The 26366-nt window shown below is 37.2% G+C and overlaps 3 protein-coding genes across 4 annotated transcripts in view; 1 reads left to right on the forward strand and 2 right to left on the reverse strand.

Annotated features, from left to right (window-relative positions):
- Positions 1-15420, reverse strand: part of GluRIB (Glutamate receptor IB) — a 256089-nt gene extending 240669 nt beyond the window's left edge. Inside the window, exon 1 of the mRNA XM_012485610.3 lies at positions 15082-15420. Coding sequence (XP_012341064.2) covers positions 15082-15406 — 325 coding nt within the window. The 5' untranslated portion in view covers positions 15407-15420. The remainder of the gene's footprint in view (positions 1-15081) is intronic.
- Positions 15421-16948: 1528 nt separating this feature from the next.
- Positions 16949-18548, forward strand: TfIIEbeta (transcription factor IIEbeta). The gene is made up of 4 exons (XM_003692874.4): positions 16949-17160; positions 17404-17668; positions 17729-17938; positions 18015-18548. Exons 1-4 carry the CDS (start codon positions 17099-17101, stop codon positions 18333-18335), a joined length of 858 nt encoding a protein of 285 aa, XP_003692922.1. The 5' UTR covers positions 16949-17098; the 3' UTR covers positions 18336-18548.
- LOC100864874 (ras-related and estrogen-regulated growth inhibitor) lies at positions 18482-26253 on the reverse strand. 2 transcript variants are annotated; one of them, XM_086910079.1, is made up of 7 exons: positions 25388-25920; positions 24586-24657; positions 23462-23575; positions 20377-20433; positions 19692-19765; positions 19328-19594; positions 18482-19245 (listed from the first exon to the last, which is right to left on the reverse strand). In XM_086910079.1, the coding sequence occupies exons 3-7, from the start codon at positions 23556-23558 to the stop codon at positions 19090-19092; spliced, it is 651 nt and encodes a 216-aa protein (XP_086766205.1). In that variant the 5' UTR covers positions 23559-23575; positions 24586-24657; positions 25388-25920; the 3' UTR covers positions 18482-19089. The 2 variants fall into 2 exon arrangements, with proteins under 2 accessions (XP_086766205.1, XP_003692923.1); XM_003692875.4 differs by lacking the exon at positions 24586-24657 and having other exon boundaries at positions 25388-26253.
- Between the last annotated feature and the right edge of the window lie 113 nt (positions 26254-26366).

Raw genomic sequence — 26366 nt, forward strand, 5'->3', positions numbered from 1 at the left:
GATTCGTCGAAAAGGAGAACTATCCAAAGGTTTTCTCCCTTTGAAGAAGGCAACTAAAGCTTGACAATTCCACGGAATTACAAAGGCTTGTAACTCGCGTGTCGTCCCGTAAACACAATTACCGTAAAATGAAATCAACGTTCCGTGAAGGCAAGGGGACGGGTCGGCCTAAAGGTGGATGATACGGAGAAAGAGAGATGGAACGAGAGAGAGAGAGAGAGAGGGGGGAACTAGCCGTGGCACGGTAAGTGGCGCGATTATAATTTCCAAGGAAAGGAGAGACCGAGGACTTCCCTTCTGCTGCAGTCTGTTCTTCTCGACTCCTTTCCCTCTTCGCCCGCCCTCCATACAGACTCGTGCCACTCTCCTCTCGGATGCCGACTTTGCAACTGGCTCAGAGGCGCGAGCATCCACAGGAAGTCATTAAAATATTCATTGTGACTCCTCACTGAAATTTTCTGGACCAAATAAACATTCGGATTTGTCGTGTTCCCTTCTCTTCTCTCTCTCTCTCTCTCTCTTTCTCCTTTCATCGTCAAATCGTCTCGCGTTCGACGATGTTCTCACACGGCTTGTCGCCGCTATTTATCACATTTGAATCGTAACTTTGAACGATATGTCGATATACACACAGTGGCAGCCATGTTCTTTTCTTTCGTTTACCGATTTATTTATTTTTGAAATTTGAGTTGTTTAATCATCAATAGTAGCTGATGGATCGTTTAATTTTATTTTGGAATATTTTCGGTTCGATTCGAGAAGGGTTTATTGTGAAAATCAATCGATGAGGAATAAGTGAGGATTAATTAATTGGCGAACGAATTGGTATTTTGTTTTACTGATTTCTTTTTTTTTTTTTTTTCTTTAGGTGAAAGGGGAAACAAAAGTCTGAGTAAATTAATCAATTGATAGTGAATAATAAATTAACAGGTATTATGAAAAATAACACGTATTTGTAATGCTATAATACATTCTACAAAATAAAATCTTAAGAAATAAAAATAGAATGCCGTTTAACAAAAAAAATCTTTGAATATTCTCAACGAGAAGTTACAACTAAAAATATAAAAAGTTAAGAAACACGATAATATTATTTCCCACTCGGCTCATTGTACAAAGCAAGAAAAGGTACGTAATGTTCGTGCTATCTTTTAACATAAAGCGTACGTACGTACTAAACATTGATACAACATTTTTGCATACCGGTTCATTAAACCAGTAAACTCTACTACTACAAAGTTAATTCCAGTTTCATTGTGTTTTGTAAAGTAACATATACAAATTAATTAAAACATAGCACGCGAAGAAGTTAGACAAAACTGCAATGAAATTAAATGTACAAACGTTCAATGATACAGATATATTCGTAAAGCAAAGCTTTAAACTAGAAATATTATTCGACATTATTCGTAACTACCTTTTCATTTTTTTCTTTTTTTAATATTTTCATTTCTAATCACAGAATTTATTGACAAAGTTCACTCGAAAACCTTAACACACCCTATATAAGATTTCCATAAATTTGTGGAACATATTTGAAGGGTTGACTCTAGAGATCAAAATAAAATTGATTCGTAAAGGAAAGCAAAGCTTTAAACTAGAAATATTATTCGACATTATTCGTAACTACCTTTTCATTTTTTTCTTTTTTTAATATTTTCATTTCTAATCACAGAATTTATTGATAAAATTACCTCTTCGAAAAACCCTATATAAGATTTCGATAAATTTGTGAAATACATTTGAAGGATTGATTCCCTGAGAGATCAAAATAAAATCGACGCTTATTTATTATAAACAGTTTAAATTCGAAATACGGAAATACAATACGATAACTATTTTTTCAGCTTCATAAATATCGTGGCGTTTCGTTTACGCGCAAAATCGCGCGATCCATTCATGAGTGGAAGGAAAGTCAGCTCGTGATTTCGGATTCGACATTGTTGAATCCTCTTCGTTTCTGAAGAGGGGCGCGATTATTCGGCTGATTCCGAAAGTTTCGAGCCGCGATACGTTTCCGTGGGACGGGATACGTTGTCGAACACGTTCCGCGAAACATTTCGAGGGGGCTAAAACAGGAGCGGGCAATATAATTTGTCGAGAGCTGGCGCCCACGTTCCTTCCAATACCTTGCTCCCCATCCTGATCCCTTCCTTTCACGATTTTTCCATCCTGTATGCGCGCGTGCCAAACCGAAACTTTGCTACGTTTTAGTGCGATACAAAACAATTCCACGAAGCCAGCTCCATCTTACTTCCAGTTCCGCGATTTTACGCGCTCCCTCCTTCGATACAGGTTTCCGAAACAGTTCTTGGCTCGATCCCACCCCGTCGGCCTACTTCGCGTATTCATAAGGCAAACTAAACGTATGAATTCGCGTTACTTGGAACAACGAGTTGGATAATCGAAGTCGAAACTTTTCTGGCATTGCCGAATATGATAAACAGCTTAAGCGAGTGCACGCTCGATTGCGCTAATCGAACGATTTTCTAAGAGCAATCGTTTAGGATAAACGAGAGTGTTAAAAGAATGGAAAGAAGGAAGGAAGAAAGAGTTTTTGGAATTAAGTTATTTAGAGATCAGATTATTCAAACGACACATTTGTACGGTGATTATGACTTGATTTTTGACTTTATTTTTTAATCAATCCTGATAAAGATGCTCGATAAACACATTGCATATAGTTTATAAATAATTTAAAATAATTTGTCTGTAGTTCTTGAAAATCTGCTTTATAAAAATAAACTTTTGAAATGTAAAAAAAAAAAAATAAAAATAAATAGCGATGAAATTAAGTGATGATCAATTGAAGAAAAGATTTAATCTTCATCATGAATTTTCTAATTACCATTTGGCGATTGAAAGATTTCCCGTGGATTCAACTCTGATCAAACGCGCAGACGAAAAAAATATCTTTGAATGGAATCGGTTTGAAAATCGGTTTCGTTTCTCCCTCTCGTTGCATAAAACTTACAAACGTCAGCTCTCAAAGTATTCGACCTCTTGGCGCGTCTGCGTTTCGTTCTTCGAATAGCAATGCAATAAGGATGATTAAACGGTTCGTCAGATCCTGGAAAGAAAGCGCTTCAATCTAGCGTTAAATGCAAGCTCAGAGGCAAGCTCAAACGCACGAGTTGATCTCTAAATACTAGATCTTGCATAAGGTATTCCTATCGAAATTTGAAATCAAAGATTGATTTTTCCTATTTAACTATCTTCCCACATTTCGAATGAAATAATTCGTATAATTAACGATCAATTGATACTCTCGAGTCGTACGAGACAATTTAACTAAATGTGATGGGATTCACAGAATTTCATAGAGAAATAAAAGAGAAAAATTTAAAGATGATTAAAGAGGTAAAGTTAATACTGTGGATTATATTTATTTATTTCGGTTGGACGATAATTAAATTACATTTTCAAACAATGGAACACCATGATTATTTTCCAAATCCCATCTTATGAGTCGAGTAAGATCTTAAAAGACTTTAGTCATTTCACTTTACCATTATTTTCTTTTCGATTCGTTTTTTATTCAATTCTGCTATTCTCGTTCTCAAAAGTATATACGTTTCCAAGGATATTTTCACACGCGATACAAATCAAACTTAAATCAACAATCCAAACTATCCTGCAAAATAACCTGTTAATCGAGGATGAAAATTAGAAGGAAGGCGATATTAAAATTCACGCGGAAAGAAATAACGCACAAGCTTATATAAAGCTTCGATGCTCTTTTGCATTCCGGTCTCACGCGTGACACCATCCCGACATTTCCAACGATTCGCAACGTTCCGTGTGCACCGAAAATGATTAAACGCCACCACGAGTCTCGGCGATGCCGCGCTAATCCGGCGTTAAAGGGAAAACCAGAGTCAACCGTGGGGCTGTAACTTGCGAGTTATCCTCCTATTACATGCGTGAAACATGAAACGTACAACATGAAACGGGGAACAGCCCGCATGCATTTATGTAACCGCTCACGCAAAATCGTCTCCCTATAATTATCGCTTTATTTTCTCCAACCTAACCTTCTTGCCCGACGCCTTCTAACGTTCCTTTTAACCTGCCGACCTTACATCGAATAATATTCCACATTAGAGGAACAAGGGTGGAAAGGTTACGAAGCAACGGTGTTCATGGAAATTCCGCAATTTTCTCTTCCACGAAAATTGTAACGTTAATATTGTATTATCTATCCTTGTTGTTGCGTAAGTAATTTGAAAGCTCGATGATCGCGCAAAGAATGATATAAGGTAATCATTAAATCATCGTGTAATATGCAGCTTTCTTACAGAGGATAATTTTGGAATTTAATTCTAGAAATCGTAAAGATGCTTCTTTTTTTTTTTCACCCCCTTCATTATGATAATGCAAACGTAGCAACGTTTCGTGGAAATTGTGAAATCTCCCGCGGAATTATACTTTTTAATTATATTATAAGGCTCGTGTTATTGCGCAAATATTAGGTTGTATAACGCTTGTATAAGTAATTTCGTTTCGAAAAACTCGAATCGTTTATTACAAGATTTCGAAATCGCGATTATAATTAACAACGATAACAATAAAAAGAAATTGAACAACATATTTTATTCATATTTTATTTACATGTGGACAAAGAATCCCTATTTCCTCCTTTTGATACAGGAATTTTCAAGATAGAAGAATGGAAAAAAAAGAATTAGCATTAAAGTTCTCTAATCAAAAGTTTGTAGATATTTATCTGCTATTCAACAACTATTGCATGCCTGTTAAAAATTCGATCGTTTCAACGTAATCTGCAAACACACCCGTTTAATATTAAACGCTTCATCTCTTAAACGTGAAAAGATGGATCGAACGGTTTGAATAGAGGGCTCAAGGATGGGTTTGGAAAAAAAGGAAAAGGCAGAAAGTCAACTTGTATTCTTCGCCCGGATCCAATACTCGTGGCCCAAGGTTTCCCCGACACATAAATAGGAATATCGCGGGTCGAATAAGAGCGTGGAGGGTTGGATGACGGCGCACCCCTCGTCAAGTTGCTAAACCGCAGCGGTCTGCCAAGTGGGATTCTGGCCGAGGCCGCACGAGGTAACGGAATCACCAAAGCGGAGAATTACAACTGGGACCTTGGATTTTCTCAAGTTTTCAGGGGCCATTCGACGTGGCGACGTGACGAATACCAATGATATTCATACGTTTCCACGATTACCGTTACCATGTGTCGAGAACTATTCGGATGAGCGATAACCTCGCGTTTCGCGTTTCCAAAGGAATGTTCTGTAAATTATTGTTCAAGTAATTTGACAATATATTTTTATAACACGATTCCTAAACAATGTTTGGCTTAATAATTTACGAATTTCGAAACTAACAATTTTTTAGTGATATTGAATACAGAAGTGGAAACATCTCAAAGATTTTGTAATCACTTCTGTTTATATGCTTTCCCTCAAACGATTATTCTCCATGTAGAACATTTATTAAGATATTTTTAAATTATTATAATTTCAGAAATTCGAAGATATAATTGTTAATTTAAAAACAAATACAAATAATTCAGAGAAGTTCAAAAAACAACGAATCGAATGCCTTACGATTCCACTGCGCTTACAGAAATCGTCGAGACATCGTCGAGAATCGATGTTGCGTTTCTTATCCTGGCTTTAATTAAATTCCAAAGAATCGAGAGTGAGGAGAAGTTCGAACGGGTCAAGCCACGCGGGTTTTAATAACCGTCCCAGGCAAGAAGAAGCTGGCAAATGGAACTGGAAGATGGAGGGGAAGAGTATCCAAGCTCGGCGAGCAACTCAGGCATCGATCTCCCTACTTGCATCCTCGTCTAACCTCGTTCCCCATCCCCTTCGATTCAACCCTTCTCGCCCATTTCTTTTCGTTACTCTTTCGCTCTTAGAACGCGCCACCCTCGAACGCGCGCCTCACATCCACCCCTTCGTGAAGTTACTTATACCTTCTGTATTCCGCTATTCCGTTTCTCGTCTCGATGCGACACGTCTATCTACTTATGTATCTCCTCGTGTTTCGTTACGTCCGTTTCTGCTCGAGTATTCGTCCCACGTTTTTTCTTTTTTTTTCTTTTCTTCCCCACCAGCCAGCCAATCTGGGACCTTCGCAATATGGTCGATAATTTTAAAGCATCCATGTCCACGATTCGATAGATGCCAATTGATCGAACCGTCTTTTCAAATTATTATTTAATATAAACATATACGAAATAAAAATCTGCGAAACGAACACGATAATGCAAAATATCTAAGATAGAAAATTGATTGCATACAGATACTTATGCAAAATTTGTGCCCTATTTTTCAAATATCATAATAAATTTTGAATATCATTTATTTTGGTCTTTTTTTCTGTTTAAATTTTGCTTAAATTCGGTCTGACTAATTATATCGTCCAGGGAACGAGATCTTAAATTTATACTCCGATTCTTTAATTGTATCGACGATATATACGAATGTATTAATATAAATACATCTATTCCTGCAATATTATATATATCTCGCCACTTGTTCCTTTCTTTGCAGTTTCCACCCTCTTCTCGGTAAAAAATTTTCGCGGTTGTGCACGGTCGCAAAGGCGAGTGAAAACAGTTTCTTTTTCGGGAGAGTCGCATAACTTCGTACTTGAGTTTCGTAACGACCCAACCTGTCCTTCAAGGGAAACATCAAAGTGGAGTATCCCCTTTCGCGAGATAAATATCCAAGATAGAGAAAAATTCCGCTCCTTTTTATCTTTCTCTCTCTCTTTCTCTCTCTCTCTCTCTCTCTCTCTCTCTCTTTAGTTACAAGAAGAAAACGAGGCATCGTTAATTCGACATGGGACGGTCATTTTATGCAGAATTGTACACCGTGCGTTTCCAATGATAAAGCGACGGAGCCACGCGTTATACAAATACGTATCGGCCATTATGTGTGCAAATGTCGAAGGTAACGTTATTCCTTGGATCGAATTAATGCGAGAGAATAGAAGCGACATAGACACATGCCATGCTACTGAGAATCCTATTCGATTAACGTCAGATGTGATCATTCGTCGTGTGCAATTATGTGACATTATGGACATACTGCATCGTTTTTTTAATCAAGTGTTTCATATGTAAGAAAGGAAGGAAAATAGAAATGAATAAATGCAGGATAGAGGATCAGAAATTGTTTTCATCGTGGCTAATGCAAACGTTAATATGATTATGTTAAATTATACGATATATGTCAATTATTATATGTCAAAGAAAATTTTAAGAGCGAATGGTAGAGATATTATTATTTTTTTCTTTTTGAAAAGGAACGTACATTTCTTCCGTATAATTTAAAAGTTATAATAAAAATATCTGTTTTTTTGAAAACAAGATTGTTTATGGGATACAAGCTAATAAATGTAAATGAATAATAACAAAAATAAAAATAAAAGAATAATTACTTTTTCCAAAAATAATCAAATTATCGTTAAACAAGACGAGAATCTTAAAGAATACTTCAGAGAAAGTAAGATTAATTAAATAATTCAATTAACAAGTAAATATGTCCAAGAAATTCAGTATAAAAATCACATTAGATGAATCAAGAAACGTAATTTCAAATTTCAGAAATATTAACTCGCAAATGAAATGGAATATAATCGTTACAGGCCAAACTCTTTCGACAAAATTCTCCACAATCATGGATAATTTGAAGAAAAGAATTGCCTCTAATACGCGGAAAGATATCCTTACGATAAGAAATAGGAAACGCAAAAAATAAAAAACACTTTGCGAGATATCGGTGACCTGACAAAGCGTATGTACGACTTATCGCTTAGCTACACCACTGAACGTATCTTTCGTTACAACGAGGCGACACCGAGGCTCCCCCCTGAAAACCCCGAGGATGTCTTCCGCCAAAGACATACCCCATCTCTATGTGGAAAAGCGGCTCGGTAATATCGGATTACTCTTGGCCGTGTCTGATGCCTCTACGTCTCTCTGCTATTGCTACATTGCTCGTAATGGTGGGTGTATTCCGCCTCAGCGATACCGCAAAGCTCGTGTGCCACACCGAAGTAACATTATTTTCCGATACGGAACAGGTATAGGTTATATGTACCTGTTCCATTGATACCGACGATCAGACAGTGGAGAACGACACTGTGGAACGAGCATGTCGTCTGAAATGCTCTCGAATATAAAATATTTCGAAGAAATGCCGCAGCTTGTTCGGGTGATCGTTTTTGAATCGGTAATAATAGTAATTCTATATATTTTCATATGTGCTCTAAAAGATAATGAGTTATCAGACCGTGTTTACAGATATTATTTTAAATAAATAACGTATTTCATGATTTATTTCATGATTTTGTATAGACTTCGATTAAAACGTAATTATTTGAGATTATTAATTGGATGAATCGATCATTTTCAAATAGCAATTCAAAATAATGCTTCTTATTTTGCCTAGATGTATGCAAATTATTATACTAATTAGTTTATTTACATTCTTTGCTGATTCTTTTACCATGTTGTGTAACGTTTATACGATAAAATTGTTTTTTTATTACATTCGATTTTGTTAATGAAAAGAACCGTATTTCGTCTCAATTAATGCTTCGAATTCGATCTAAAAAAGTTTATCAATCGAGTTATCCATCCTCTATAGAATACAAAATGCGTTCAATCGAAGATTCACGCGAGAAAACTATTGTCACCCCCTCGCACAAGATCAACTTCACTGGAACAAGCACTGTGCTCGTTCTTCATTGCAATATCGATGCTCAAAATTTCTATAGGAACGTTGTAAATGATCGATGAGATGTGTGAAGTGATACCTGCCTATCATTCTTCCTAAATTCTCTTTTTATTTTTACACGGTATATATATACGAAGGAGATAGAAAATTTAAAGGATGATTCTGAAGGAAAAAACGAAACGGTTCGGCTACTTGAATTGAATTTCAGCAAGCAGTTTAATTTTGCGGTTAATGATGCGAGATCGAGATAATATTGTTCCATTTTAACTCTGTTCATCTTCGCTTCATCTAATATCGAATTCAATTGTTTATGATTCGAAGAATAAACTTCAACGGATATTTTTGTACGATACTATTCCTGTATTTACTTTAGTCTCTAGAATCATCCGTTAAATTTTCTATCTTTATCCAAACAAACCCTGTGTACGCATATAAAATAGTATTTTTTGTAAAATACTTCGAATTCGATTCGTATTTTATTGTTCTTTTTTTTTTTAACTAGATTTAGATCCTTTTAACTGGTACAATGAAAAAAAATAAAAAAATAAGAGACCAATATAAAAATAAATTCGATGAAAGATATATTTCTTTTCAAATTTGTTAATCGAATCGATAAACACTACTTCACTTAAAAAAAAAGGAAAAGATTTTCTGCTCAAAATTTCTTCGATTCGCGCATCAACACACCGTAATTATGCGCCGCAAAGGAATTAGTAATGAGTAACAACTAACTCTGATATTAAACGCAATTATAGAGAGAAGCGAGTAAAAATAGAGCGATCGAATTTGAATCATCGATGCAATTAGCATCGGGTGAACGAGGAAGATGGAAGTAACGATAACAGCCGTCACGAATTTTGGCTAATTTCAACGGATTCCTCCTCCTAGATCGGGCGAGTTCAATGGCGCGCTTTCGAGAGATATCGAAGCGTGTTCGAGCAAGGCGGAATATGCGTGGACGGCCATACACGGGCCGCCGGTTTTGTCATTCTAATAGGCGAGCCGATGCATCAATTATAGAAACACGGCCGAGCCGGTCTCGCATTACACGGCCGGCGAATAACGCGGCCCGATTGCGCCCGATTATGCGAATAATAAATTGGCATCCGTTGGTATCCCGAGACAGAATTCGCAGAATCGCGCGGGATGCCAACCTTTTTCCAGATAATAACTGTGTACCACGAATTAATGTAACGATCACGATTATCGATTCGTGAGATCGAGATCCATCGAGGATTGAAAAATATTTTGTGTAAGTAATTGCGCTTTTTTCGCTTCGTTTTAATAACCGAGTGATAACGTAAACGATTTATCCTGTCAGATGATCGAGAGATATTTATCGAGAAATTAATATTCGTGTCCAGAAATATTTATCAGAGATAAGTTTCGTGAAATACATTTATATACAAGCAATCAATTGATATCGTACCTTTAAGAGTTAGAAATAATCATTTCATTTCGTTCGAAACAGACTCAGAATCGATTCGTGCCTAATAAATACTTATCTTTCCCCAAAACGATACAAAAAGAAAAAAGGAGTTCAAGTACTTGCAACTTGAAACAATTAAGATGAAGATTGGAGAAACATGATTGGAAAGTAATTCACAACTCGATACTCTCGAGTTCTTCTCGCTTTTTGTTCCTGATCGCTAATTTCCCGGCCACGGAACGCGTTAAAATTCGATTTCGTCCCGACGCGCGCGCTTCAGCAGCGGCAGGCAAATTCTTCAACGATGAACACGACGATACGGAGGCAACCCTGTCTCCCTTGTCTGATAGCGGCGCGCTATTAATCGCATTAGTCGGACGGCAGGTCGCTTGAGTGGTAGGTACCGCTATCTTCCTCCCCACAAAGGCGTGCTGCCTTTGCTCGAGATGCGAACCGGCGCAGCCGGAAGACAGAAATTTTCTGTCTTCCAACGAATCAAACGCTCGACCACTCCGCACCCGTTCTAATTCCATTTCGACCGAGCCGAGGAAGAACCGCTCTACAATTCGCCTCCCTTCGCCTCGCCTATGTCTCGCGTTGGATTACACGGAAATTTTTGGAATTTTCCTTCGATCCTCAACCTGAGAGATTCGGAGTTCCTCGCGTTCGTCAAGTAGATCGAAAGAAGCGTTTAATTTTATAATAAAATCAGTAGTACGAATCAGTAATAATAATAATAATAATTTGAATGTTATACATTTCGAAACGAAGCCTTAAGAAGAACTAAAGTGGAACTTTCGATAAAAATCTGGGAATAAAATACACGTTTCGAAAATTTGTAATAGAGTTATATTATTGGAGATACGTCCTAATAAACAGGTTAAAAATCTCTAAGAAAAATCAAAGTTAATTTTAAACGTCTTAACGATTCGCATTAGAATTATCAAGTATTTTATTGATTTCGTTCGAATAAATCGGAGCGCTATACAGTTCCTTTGTGCATCGATCTTTTCGAATCAAGTTTAGATAGACATCTGACACGTTTGAATACACTGTATAACACTAACGTGTAACTAATGTGTACGCGTGTATAACACGTTTTCCAAGATAAATAAAGTCTCGCGCGATGGTCTTAATTTTAGAATTTTCTGACTAATTGTAAGATCTAACCGGGATGCTATAAAATGCCCTGTCAAAGGAAGTGGGTTGAATTGAACGAGCTCGTGGAAATGTTACGCGCGACGGGAAAATAGGTCTGAAAAATAAAACATTAAAAGCGAAGTAGGGAAGTTGAAAAGGCAGGAGGTGGCTGCCGCAAGTGACTGTAATGGAATTTTTTTCGTCTTCTTTGTTCATCAACGTGAGGACGTCGTAAGCACGACGTAAGTAAAATTCGCAATTAAGTTCAACTGTTTAAAAAATCCCACTCCCTCCACACCGTTGAACCTTGACCGCGATTCCGCCCGCACGACGCGCTCCACCTTTGAAAAAAGAATCTCCAACTTGGAGCTCTCCCTCCCGAAATTCCCTCCCCTAGAATTTGAAAGTATATACGCTAATGATCCCTGGAAAAACAATTTTATCCATTCCCAGAAAAGGTGCATATAACACCAAAGTGGCAAGGAGGACGAATGCACGCGACGTGTACTTCTACTTATTAATTAGAACGCCGTGCGCGAAATATTATAATTATCGCGAGGAGAGGGATATTTTGGATATTTTGACGGATGAAAACAAGTAACGAGTTAAATAAAAAATGAAAACAATCCGCGCGACCATGTCAAAAGAACGGAATGCGAGCAGTGATCGAATTGGAGGAAAAGTTGGTTAAAATGCAATTTTTGAATACTGCAGTCTCTCTCTTTTTTTCTTTTTTTTTTTTTTTTTCGATATGACATATTTGTTGTACACGTATCAGTGAAGCGAATGCTGCTTGGAAATTTTAAATAATAGCGATCGGTTGTTGATATATAAACGTTCAAATGTTGACAAGGTTGCAGTGACCATATCGAATCACGTTTCAATCTAGAGAATTTACAGACCCAGAAGAAAATTGACCACATCGAGAATTCAACGAATATGTATGCGTAAAGTAATAATTTTTTTTATTAGAGAAGAACTTTAAATCAATCTGTAAAATTTCATTCCTTCACTTTTTAAATATAATTTTGCCTGGCAATTGTAAATTGTAAAAAAAAATCAAGATTTCTGGTTTAAGCAAATTTTTCTACATGGATCAATGTACCAAGGTTTTCTAAAACTGTTATACATCGAAATATCTAATGTATATGCTAACAACAGCGAATTTAAAGGGAACGTCGAAGGCAATTAACCTACCGTTATTCTGCTAGAAGGGTTTATGACCAGAATTAAACTTTAATGGGATTGTACATAGAGGATATTAGGTTTAATATAAAAAAAACTATCAACGATCAACGACTGGATCTTTACTAATTGTCTACCCTTATCCTTACACTTTTATAGGAAATAATTAAATTAAAATTATGGCAGGTATCTACGTTGCTGAATTAGAAAAAAAAAAAAAAGCGAAGACCTTCTAATATTAGAACACTGTCTCGAAAACTAGTTCAAAGTTTTGATAACGATTTTAGGGAAAAAAAAAAAAAAGATTCGATTTCATATATGCAACAAGAAGTCGAGCAGAAATGGGAAAATTATCGTGTCGCGATCCACGAAGACGAACGAAGAGCGAGATAGAGAGAGATCCGTAAGCGAGGTCAAGTACCGATGACGCGTTGATATATTTTCGCCATGAGTTTTCGCATAATTCCGCATAAAAATATACAGAGCGAGTGATGGTAGTAGTGAAGTAGGTAGAGAGAAAGAGAGAATGGGCTTCGAGTAGCAAAGAAAGTATAACTCGCCAAGGCGAACGAACCTTCCAACTATCCTCATCCTCGTCACCACCATCTCTCGTGCCACGACCTCCTCCCTCGTCTTTTCGTCGACTTAGCCGACTACCTCTCTCTACCTGCATACCTCGCGCGGGCGGAACAAGGACACCGATATTTCTATAGGCATTCATCATTCACTCCTCGCTCAACGTTCTTCCTCCCTTTCTCTTTCTCTTACCTCCACCCCCCTCGTCTTATTCTGTCTCGCCTTCTTTCCACTTCACTCCGTACCCTCTTACCCAACCCCTGTTTCTGCATTTGTCCCTGCCTCCCTCCTTCTCGCGCCCACTTTCTCCGTTACGTTATCCACCCTCACGACATCTCTCGTCATCGTCGTCCTTTCTCCGTCTTACGAGGCCACGACAGTTTTCCTCTAACTCTCTCCCCTAGTCATTTTTCTCGACACGTAACGTTACGTAGCGTACGAGATGGGCATTGACGGTAATCCTTACTGCGATGGCTTTTAACGCTGGTAATATCACGGTTTTTGCACGATGCTCGACGATTTTCACGACCGATTTTAGAGATTTCTCGCGGTAAAGTTGTCGGGAGAGATGGGGAGAAAGAGAGAGGCGTGAAAGAAAGATGCTAAAGAAGAGTGTAAATGATAAAATTTTAATAATTCTCATCGTTTCGTCGTTTTCGAACGCGCGTATTACTTTTGTACGAGTCAAAGTTGCGCTTCCTGCTACATATGCGTCACGATGGCGTCACTCGGTGGCAGAATTAATATTAAGGTTGCCGGTGTGTTATATGAAATAACTTTGAACTCGTTTAAATTAAGTCCGGGAGAGTTTGAGATAAAGATTGAACCGGATTTGATCGTGTCGAAATACGATTTGTGTGTACGATCAATGTGTAACATTTGATTATTGAATTTGAACGCGGATAGAAAAGCGGTAATTTTGATTGACAAAAGATTGGAAAAATAGACTGTCGGTTATGACGTCGGATAAATACCCGAAGCTTTGAAAATACGCTTCCTCTCGTTATCTTTTTTTTTTGACGAAGGAACGGTTGGATAAATAATGAATATTTTCATGCTCGCATTTATTCCAACCAGAAATGTAATCAATGATGAATTGAACAAACTTTTATCGCGAGTTTCCATTCACGATTTTGCTATCAGATGGTTTATTCGAACCTATCTATTCGTAAAAATGCGCGTGTATTTATTCAATGAAAGAAGAAAAAAAAAAAAGAATAGCTAGAGCTATAATAACCACGTCTATCATAAAAATATCGATATTTGCATAGATTTTATATTATCCTTCGTATTAATATGATATTAATATTACTCATATTATTTCACGTGAATAGGAAAGTATAAATTGATATTATTTAAGACTCCTAATGATACGAAATTCTCATATACTACATTAGAACAATCTTGCTCATAAGGATTCGAACGTTCCTAATATACGATTTCTATAAACACTTCCTATCACAATTGAAACCTCGATAATTTTTTCGAAAAATCATAACAACCCATCGATAATATTAAAGATTTTCATTCGCTCTTTCTAGAAATAGCATACGAGTTAAAACAACAATAACAAAATTACCGTTTCATTTCAAACCCGACCCGAATAACTGTTTACTTTATTACGGTTACGTGTATTTTCATAAAAAGCAAACACACGTATCAAACGCGAAGCAATCGCATCTAGAAAGGACGATGATCGTTCGTTCTCGTGAAAAACGCGTTATTTACACGACCGACGATTCCTCCCATATTCCCCCTCCCTCACAAAGTCAAAGAGAATCATGTGCAGATGCTTTCACGCGAACGGTGAAGCAACTGTGCATCAAGAACAGAGAGTATTTACTTCCATCCACCGTTGAATAGACACATACAGGTCGAGTCGAGTGCAACAACCCTCCATAACTGTTGGAACGGTCGCACAACGGTTCCTCCGCATCCGTTCCTCTTTCGTGGCTTTCATAGCCATTCCGCGTATTTCGCGAAAATTCGATCGACGATAATATACACTATTTGGACCGCACTCACCGATGGAGATCTTCTCCGGATACGCCGCAGGCAGCAACATCATTAAAAGGCCCAAAGCGGTGGTCATCACGGTGGCAGTGGACGTTGGCCTGATGATCCAAGAAGAATTCTCGATGTTCCTGGTGTTTCCAGACGCGGAACCGTGAAAAATAGTGGCGCGGCGCCGCCACCGCGACGAGGGTGGTCCACCCGTTCCGTAAACAACCGGGAGCATCTTCCGTGCTCCGTGGTCTGACACAAACTGCCGTACTTCACTTGGCGTGAACTCGATCTCGCTTGAACCGCCCCAGCATCCCTCTCTTCCACGCACCAGCCGCCCGCTCATCCCCGCGCCGCCAACTAGCCGTCATTTAACCAGCCCTACCACCCTTCTCTTCCCTATCCTCCCCCCCACCCCCTTCCACCCTCCTCCCGCCCTCTACCGCTCGCCTTGCTTGCAGATCCCGGTCTCCGTGCTATCTCCACCAACCAACCCTGCCACGTACACTCCCTCTCTCACTCCTGTAACTGCTTTTTCCCTCTTCTTCTATCTCTGTTCACGAGCTTGAAGCGCACGCTTCACGCGCATGTTACGATCGGAGCGCACCGCGCGCGTTCCCCATGTACGGCATTTCCTGTTACTTTCTGTCGCGGATACCGATGCACGCCCGGTCATGTTGCTCGGTCGGTACGAAAGAAATGAAAAATCGAATGAACGCGCGCGATAGGAACGGGAAACGTTCCTAGGTGAGGAAGTGATAACAAGTTATGGAACGGGTTATCGAATGTAAACATCACGACGCGCTGCAAATCTGCTCGGAATGATGTTTATGTTAGCGAACAATTGTTTTGCTTCCACTCGTATATAACAATGTATGCATGCGTGCCGCACAGTGATTTCTTACGATACGTTTCGCTTGTACGTTCGATTAAAACGTGATTGCTTTTGGGAGAATTACAAAGTTTGTCCAAATGCGTATCACAAGTTTTTTTAACGCGGGAATAAAAATTTACATGCATGTTCAAAGTTGGTAATTTTACATGCATTATGGAGAAGATGGAAAAATTTATTTACGAATTTAGAAAATTTAAATATATTGGGTAAATCGATCAATAAGAGAAAATAGAGAGTCTAAAATTAATGAAAAATAAAATTTTATATGGGTTCCAAAGAAATAAAGCGTAAATAAAATAGAACGATCGTATGATATGTGACAAAATAAACACGTCAATTTTCGTTTTATGTAAAAGTTAAAACTTTACCTTAAGCAAGGAGAACAATGCGTTCTTTCTATCCGCTTTCTTTAAACATGTGGAAGAAAGTGCTTTTAAGACCGTTGGTTGCTTTATCCTTTTGACGCGGCGTTCGTAAAATCACGAAGTAAAGGAAACCTATTGTATAGCTCGTAAAATATCACAAATATCAGAATGAGAGGAACACGTTTGAGAATTACTAGCTATTCATCGTAGAAAATCTTCACACTTGTGTAAAATTATAAAATAAATTCATTGCAACGACCAATATCGAATTCAAATTACAAATTTGACGGATTTTATATATAATGAATGTAATGGCGTGGCTGAGAGATCGAGAGATTCACGAGATCGAGTCACGAATATTCTTATTTATACAAAAAAGATTATCACAACAGAAAAATATCAATGTTCACTTGTTAGAAACAAAAATCACGTTTAATTTAATATAATTTATAAATACACAATTTGTAAATATACAATTTTTTCGGTTTTTATAGACACTGCACACGTTTCACTGAACCGTTGACTTTATTCGTGCCACCGTATTTCGATATTTGAAATTGTCAAACGATTCAATAATTTAATTATGAAACGATTAATCGAAAACATAGGCGCATGCGCAGTAAAATTCATTTACTTCGATGCTCGAATATAACATACAGTAACTGAGAATCTCTGATTGGTAGATTGTTCATTCGGTGTTTAGAATGTGGGAAAAGTGACAATTCAAGATATACGAAAAAGAATTTTAAAATTTATATAATTTAAATTTTCTAATACAATGGATCCAGCATTACTCAGAGAACGAGAGCTTTTTAAGAAAAAAGCTCTTAGTACACCAACGTAAGTATTATCTATGGTTTTTCTCTCTTAACCTCTAAGTTTATAGAAGCATACTTACTTTTATAAAAAGGAAAAATTATGTTTAAATTATATATGGAATAAAAACATTCTTCATTATTGCAATATTCGGAATTTAATGTAAATATTCAAATTAAAATTATAATATAGTATAAATTGTGAATATAACCTATACGAACATAACCTTTGATACAATATTGTAAGTAATAAGCTTTATTTTTGCAGGATAGAAAAGAAGAGAAAGGAACAAGAGAAAGATTCAATACGAGATGAACCATTTAAGAAAAAACCTAAACCATCCTCTGTGTCTAATGGACCAAAACTGGATATGGTTAACTACAAAACTATGTCTGGTAGTACGCAATACAAATTTGGTGTTCTAGCTAAAATTGTAAAACATATGAAAGCTAGGCATCAAGAAGGAGATGATCATCCTTTAACATTAGAAGAAATTTTAGATGAAACAAATCAATTAGATGTTGGATCAAAGGTAAATTTGATAATATATTAATGACATATAAATATATAAAAATACAAAACTTTATATCAGGTGAAACAATGGCTTCAAACGGAAGCTCTTGTTAAAAACCCAAAGATAGAAGTAACTTCAGATGGTAGATTCGTATTTAAAGCTATGTATAAAATTAAGGATAAGAAATCTCTCTTAAGATTATTAAAGCAACAAGATTTAAAAGGTCTTGGTGGAATATTATTAGAAGATATACAAGAAAGTCTGCCTCACTGTGATAAACATTTAAAGGTAAATAGAAATGCGATAGTTCTGATATTGTCGCTATAATATAACAGCAATTTTTATAAGCATTTATCAATTTCAGAGTCTACAAAATGAAATATTATTTATAACAAGACCTTTAGATAAAAAAAAGATAGTATTTTATAATGATAAAACTGCACAATTTCCAATAGATGATGAATTTCAAAAATTATGGAGATCTGTTGCAGTAGATGCTATGGACGATCAAAAAATCGATGAGTATTTAGAGAAGCAAGGAATACGATCCATGCAAGATCATGGTCCTAAAAAACCTGCTCCGATTAAACGAAAGAAACCTATTAGTAAAAGAAAACAATTTAAAAAACCAAGAGATAATGAACATTTAGCAGATGTTCTAGAAACATATGATGATACAAAATAAATAGTTCTCTAATTTTGTATATAAAGTGAATCTATGTGACCTAAGTGTTGAAAGAGAACTAAAAATGTTTTATTACGTGAACATTATTGCATAAAGAAAATCTTCTATTTTGAAGTTAAGATTTAGTGTTACATATCACAATGATATAATAAGTAAGTAAAATATTTATTGTCATAATTTCATTATAAGTACAAAATAAATATAGATTAATTATTTTATGTTTTTATATCCGTCTAAACTATACTCACATAGGTTACATATTTGTAATCAGCCTTACAGAATGAACGAATTATACAATTTTTATATGTTATAACACGATAGAATATGAAATTTTGACTTAAATACTTTATATATTGCATTAAATTTTTACATAGATATTAATTCATACTAAAACTATAAAATTTTCCATTAGAAAACACGAGAATGTATTAAAAAACTCTTTGCTTACACGTTGATAAAATATTGAAATATGAATCTCTAAAATTTATGTATTACATATCATTTACATAGTATAATATCATATAAATTAAAAACATTATTACACAATGCTACATAAATCTTTGGTAACTTTCAATATCGAGTACACACACACATATATAATAAACTATGTGCCGTTTACTTTTGATCCATAAGATTACATCGTAAATTTTCTTAAAAACGATTCTTTTATAAAATTTGTATATAGTATAAATTGTACGAAATGATATACATATAAGTAAAAATGTATAATTTCATATATATATATATGTATATATTAATCTTTCGGAAGCGCTGAGTCACTTTTACCTCGTGAATAAGCACGCGTTGCTTTGCTACCAAGCATTCTATCCAATAAAGATTGTTTATTCCTTCTTCTTGCTGCCAGAACCTCTCGACACAATTCGTGGAAAGATTCGGCAACTTGTGTGACCTGGAGAAACGTGTTTACTCGTTCACAATAAAGTTCAGGTATAGAAATCTTACACTTAGATAAGAAAATTAGAAAAACATACTTGCTCCGCGGCAGATACTTCGCTAAACCAACATTCAAAATCCTTCGCTAATATTTCTCCTTCTTCAGTGCTAACTTGCCTCAAGTGTACCATGTCGGCTTTGTTCCCAACCAAGGCAAGAGGCATAGTGGCTTCGGGATCAACCACCGCGAGAGTTTCTTTCGCTTTCCTCACGAAATTGAAGGAGCCTCTATCTGTTATCGAATAGACTAAAAGTAATCCATCCGCCCATTGTACAGTTTCCGTAGAAGGTAACTCATCCTCGCTCTGTAAATGGAACAGAAAAGAAGAATATTTTTAATTTTGTCGATTGTTAATGAAATCACTTGACTCGAATCTCTTTGATCATCGATAAAAGTATTACCTTCGGGCAGGTGTCCAAAATTTCGAAAAGGATGGGCTCGCCATCGACTAACACCTCGTGTTTGTATCTGTTCTCTAAAAAAATAAAAAAAAGAAAGAAGAAGAAGAAGAAAATAGAAAATAAATGAAAATTGGCACAAAGAAAGGAAAATTTGTTAATACCAATGACAAGTTATAGGCATGTGCACAACGATTCGATGCTCGACATCCTCGACAGCCACGACGAGGAAAAATTACGTAATAAATTTTCACCGCTAAAACTCGGTTGCAACAGAGAGATCAGGTAGCCGTTGTGGCCGTTAAGTAGATCTTTCCAGTACAGTCTAGTTTTAGATCTCGATTCAAGCACGTGCTCGCTAGAGGAAACCGCTCGCTATCCCCCCCCTACCCACGTCTCTCTATTTGTACAAAAGAAGAAGTTTTTTCTTCGAATATCAACCTCGCATTAGTATCCGTCCTGTCTCTAGTGTCAAATTCGTCTTCGATAAATTTAGATCAGACGCGGACGACCAAAGTATGCGCAGGCCGAGTATACACACGGTCCCCGAGGTGGCACACCAGTTGCTGGCAATTTTTCAAAAAAACGCCTCATTCTATTGTACCATTCACATTGTAATTTATACCGCATCGAGAGGCCGCATCTTATCGCGAGCACGCCGCCAATTGTAAATCGAGATGTTCCTTACCTGACTGGTGATCATATTCCCCGATATACCGCCTCGTTAGAAATCTCACTGTCAATGCTGAAATTTAAGAAGAACGTGCGCGTTATTGAAACGTTTTTTTTTTTTTTTTTTTTTTTTTTAATCGTTCGTTATATTCTATTTAATTAGAAAACGAGATCGTGAATTACTTCGATACAAAGGACGGGTATATACACGTTACGAGGGACAATACGCGCGATTCGATTCTATTTTTATTAGTATTCATACATACTTTTCTACTCTACTTGTATTTTATTCCGCTCATCTAACGTGACAGACGTTTACGAGCGTGACATGTATTAGATTGTTCATTCGTCAATACAAATTCCATGCACACACGTGTGTTAGAAAGTAATCAACCTACATTTTCTTAGAGTCGTGTGTCCCATTTCGAATTATTTATTTGGGGCGCAAGCTGATTACAAAAAAAAAAAAAAAAAAAATACAAATTCTTTCTTCCTTTTTTTTTTTTTTTTTTCGAAGTATCGTTACGTCACGTGTAGCATGGATATCGATTTTACGTATGTTTTACACAAATAACCAAGCCTTCGAGCCTCCAGCTCTTTTCCTCCATTTTCCAGGGAGCAAAATCAATTTCCATTCTGATAACGTGGAAATGTACGCGATCTTGCACGATACGATACCACGCGTCCCGACATATCGCGATCCAATCGCGAGAGAAACGAGAGCTACAGCCTAGTGACCCGCTTCGAGGCACACCACACTATTTTTACCTCGAACTCGAACCTGCCACGGCGCCACAAAACCTTGCACCAACGTTAAACGTCACCATGGTGTGTTTCGTCTTAAACACAATGTAAAGTGACCCGCTTTATAAGCGCCACGCGGGCGAGTTTCATTCGAGCAGACAACCTTCGAGAAGACAATGATTCGAATCGAGGCCGGTGTGGTGTATTGGCAATATCGATGCGCAAATTTCCAAGAGGAGAGGCGAAAGATTTTTATATTGAGGCGAGGCGGTTGATAAAATAAAAATAAAAAACTTCCCGACTTTTCAAGGTAACAAGAATCAATGCCAAAGTGGGGATTTTAAAAAATGCAAAATGTTTTCGACGTGCTTTATCTCAGTGATTGACAGAATCATTTGAAAATTCGTTTCGAATTTATCGATGATGTATTTACGTTCAAAAGATTCGAACAGCATCATTTGGACGCTTTCCCTCGAACGGATCATTAAAAGTTCGATTCTCGTGCCAATTCTTCGCACGGATCATTCTCAAATACACGAATCGCCTTTATTCCCTTTCTTTCAACGAATCGAGCAATTATTTGTTCGAGTTAAAAATACCCTCGAATACGAAAACGTTGAATCGTATAGGAAACCGTATAAATTATATATATATATAAAATCGTTTCTTTTCTGTCTCTTTTCGTCTATTTTATTTAAAGATTTTTAAATTGACACGAAGATCTAATAGCTCGATTAAAACGAGGATCCAAAGGAATTTCGATGATAAAATTTGTTAAATTATATCGAATATTTTGCGGTCAGTGTGAAACGTTGCCGAGACTTGACCGATTATGCACTCACCTATGCCTCACACGTGCCATTACCAAAAATACGCTCGGTTGCCTTCTCTCAGGGTCTTAACCACGTTTATCGTACACACATCTGTCGCGTGGACATGTGTACTTGAATTAATTGGGCTCGAGATTCTTTTTTCTTCAATCGTTCTTGCGCGAGCTCGAAATAATTTAACAATCGAATGTTTTATCGATGTTTTATCGCTAATAATATTTTTATTAATAAGCGAAAACTTAAAACGTGTGATTACTTTATTTCTGATCACTTCATTTCTTACTTTATGATTTTTCTTGTTAACACATACATGTGTTATGTATGATATAAGAACTGTTTCATTATCAATTGTTTCAACCAGTATTTGATATATTTTGTGCATTCTGTGCATCTTTCTTAAAATTTTTTATATAAATGTGATGTAAAATATGTCTCTTTGTCGGGTGAATGAAGATTTTCATGAATGACATACGTCAACAATTTGTTATTTGAATATTAAAAACGAAAGTTTTTCTTTTGAGAGGAAAATCAAAGTTAAAATTAAATTTTAATCATAATATCGAATATGTTTCCATGTTACAAAGAGCAAAGATACGAATATAATGATAATACATATGCATCGCAAGAAACGACGTTGACGAAGGACGATCATTTGCTATTTAGAACGTTTCTTCAGTCGTATCAATCTTCTGACCGCGAGTTTGCAAGATATTGTATCCAAAGGATTATGGTTAATGTCACGCTCGTTATCGTCCTGGTTAAAAACAAAATTAAGTGTTACCACGTGCATTAGCTTGCTCACGAAAGCGAGTCAAGTGAAAATGCAGATGAAAACACTCGCGTTGTGAGCACGTCAACCGATGAAAACAAAATAACAGCGCTGAAAGTAAAAGCGGATTTTACATAACTTATGGATAAAAGGAAAGAGCGGGAAATATTTTGAGCAAATTTATTGAGAAAATCAGATTTCGATTTCAATCTTGTGATTTCTCGATCTTTTTGAAGATAAAAAAAAAAAACGATTTGAAAAGAAGAAATTTTTCAATTTTAAAGTTAAAACGACGGTGTGCCTTGGAATCTGATAGCTTTTTCTTTCTTCAATTTTTGAAATATAAATACACACTCTTTCAGCCACTAATCAAAAATAGACATTCCCTATTTTCCTCTTACTCTTCAACAATTCCATCGAAACGTGGCTTCGATCGAAATATATAAAAGTATATGGAAATTTGCATGAATACATCAATAAAAATAACTAATTTTATTAGTGAACGTTGAAAAATTTCAGTTAATAAAATCTAAGCTTTCATCAATTTTTTTATCCTATCTTTAATAGACCGTACAAAGTAATTACAAAATGTACTTTTCGAATCTCAGAAATATTAACAAAATTCAAACGTTTTGAAAGATGAGAATACGTTAAATTTTAATTAAAAAAAAAAAAAGGTAAACACTCGTTTCGATCCGAGGCAAAAGACAATGCAGCAAAGAGATGGAGCAAGATTCGTGATAAAACGTAATACTCACCGCTTTTGCCGACACCTGGCGCTCCAATCACGGCCACCTTCACCTCGCATAACGAACTCTTCTTCCTCCGAATACCTCTAATTGCATTTGACGTCATACTCCGCGCATTTGTCGCTGCACAAAGTGTAACATAACTTGTGTAACTCGAGATTGAAATGCAGAAGAAGCGGCAGGAACGAAGGAAGAAGAAACGAGGGGCGTGTTTATGCGGTTTCCGCACGCGTGGCCGAGGACCAAGGAAAAATTTGTCACGGTTACATCTTTCCTTGGCCGGTTTCCACGGTCGCCGATAACGTTTCCGAATTTCATATAAAATATTCGAGCACTGACACAGGTAGACCGATCGCGTCTGCCAAGGAAAACATTGTCGAAATTTGTGGTCTCGAGTGCGGCCAGTTAATAATATCGGCTCGATATCGGCTAGCAAACAAATTTAACGCATTTAAAGATCTGTGAATATTAACGATTGAATATTATTCAGCATCGGTATCAAACAGTTATAAACAACTTATTATACGTGTCTGTTCTTTTTGACGAAATAGGAAAAGTAAAATGATATTTGTAATTTGGAAATCTGCTAGACAAAAAAGTTGCTATATTATTTCAGGTTTCGTAGAATCTAAATGGAAGAAAAAATAGCGAGAAAGGTTAGAAAATGTATCTGCATTGTACACTGAGAATTTAAAATCGTAGGGAATTTCGAATAAAAACATCGAAATTTATATTGATTATTTTTAAATAAGTTTTTGAAGATTTTATTAAATTTTTAAAATACTATGTAAATGATATAAGTAATATATTTACAAATTAATTAGGTGCATGCACTATTGTCGTATTTCGTATTATCGTTTAGTAGAATTTTTATATAATTTTGATACTATGAAAATTATAAAACGCTAAAATCATTTATGATCTAGTTACCGATTAACTTCGTTAAAAAAACGATATACGAACTGTCTTGAAATATTGGATGTATACCGAATAATCGAGAAATCCTTAAAATTTTATCAAAAAAAGAGAGAAGCATTGCGCGTTTTCGAACCCTCTCGTCAATCTCTACATTCCTCCATCCTCGAGACTGCGTTCGACGTTCACGAATATCGTAAACGCGGGTTTCCATTTACCGGGTGTCCCGTGTCTTCTTCATCGAGACAAGAACGGGTCCATCTGGGCCGAGGCATTCGCCTCGTGTTCCCCTTCGAACGAAAGTTTAAATACACCGTGGCTCTCCTGTTCCATCGGCGCGGCGCCGGGTGAAAGGGGCGGGGAGGGGCGTGGAGAAAACAGCGGCGGAGAAAGAGCGGGAATCGAGGTGCGCGCGCGCGCGCGCGGTCGTCCGAGGAAAGAGAAGGGAACCCGTGATGGGTACATTAATAGAACAGTTCGCACATGTCCCGTGGAATTCAAAGAATTTACTCCGGCGTCTAACAATGTACCATCCCGGCGTGTAAGCCGCGTTACGGATGAACCGAGCCGATAGGCTCGACTGACCGTGTTTTGGTCGCGAATCTAAACCGAGTCGGATAAATCGGGGTTCGCGGTTCAACTCGATTTTCTTTGTATGTTGTTCTTGCGCGTTCACGTGTTCCGCCTAATTCTCACCGGATTTCCCCTTAAATTTAAGTAAGCAGAATTGCAATTACGATGTCAATACGCGCGAGTGGATGCACGATGGATAAATTGTATAGGTAATATACAATTGCTAGGCTGCAAATAAAGTAAAAAAATACGTGTATGTGACATCTCATGCATCCTCGTTAATGTCGAAAAATCGGGCGAACGAGAGTTCGAGCATGTTTTCTTCTACTATCTATATAATAAGTCGGCCCCTGTTTACGAATCGAGTGCACAGGTAAAAGAGCGAGAATATCGAACGAAAAAAAAAAAAAAAATATCGACGTTATTTTTATTCCATTGCGTACTCACCAATCGTTTAGAACACACCGATGTACCGTTCCTCGAGCATTCCACGTCGCTTATACACTTTCTATCAGCTCGCACAACAGTCGGGCATCGCGGGGACGACTTCTCTTTAAACTCTTCTTTCCAAACGGGAGAAAGGGGGGAAAAAAGGGGAAAAAAAAAAAAAAAGAGCGGAGCGTGACACGTGAACTCGCGACGATACTTTCGCTCCTACTATCGGGAGGGTTGGAAGTTCCCTTTACGGTGTCGCGGAAGGGAGGCGAGGTACGCGGTTAACCGCGCGAAACAGGGCGGAAGGGATCGATATTAGAAATCCAAGCGGCTTAGTTATTATCGAAACGGGAAGGGAGAGAGAGAGAGAGAGAAAAAAAAAGAAAAAAAAAGAAAAACAGGGAAACGATCGATCGTCCTCCTCCTCCTTCTCCTCCTACTCTCAGTGTCACGTGGTTCCTGAGAATTTCGCGGTTCCGTTGCGTGATCCGACGCGGTTCTTGGTCTCCGCACGACTGTCTCTCCCCATTCTCTTTTGGCGGCTCGGCGAGTCCGGCCCTCCTTTATTGCTCTTAAGCCACATATATACACGCGATATCCACTTCCGGCAGCGGCAGAGCGCGCACCAACGTGGAGGAGGAGGAGAAGGTCGCCCGTTTCGAAAACTCGGCAACACGCGTTTTCCTTAGGCCAAATACTCCGCGTTCAAAGATTCGTCTCCACGAATGTTATATATGTATATATATAGAGAGAGAGAATGTTGTATATGGGGTGTTAATACGTTCGTGGAACAGTTTCGAAAGAAAGGAGCGAAAGTTGGTGTAGAGAAAAATGTCGGCTGAGGCTTTAATTTATCGAGTCGCGGTTGGGTGAAGTGAGACAGGAATGGGAGCGAGACGGTGGTGGAACGGAGATAGAGATATCTCGTTCTATTCGCGTCTCGCTTCGTATTCAATTGTTTGTAATTTGATGAATAAGCTCTAACGTTTTT

This window comes from Apis florea, unplaced genomic scaffold (genome assembly GCF_048593485.1).
Source record: "Apis florea isolate Af1SG1 unplaced genomic scaffold, ASM4859348v1 contig_3170_pilon, whole genome shotgun sequence".
Taxonomy (NCBI): Eukaryota; Metazoa; Arthropoda; class Insecta; order Hymenoptera; family Apidae; genus Apis; species Apis florea.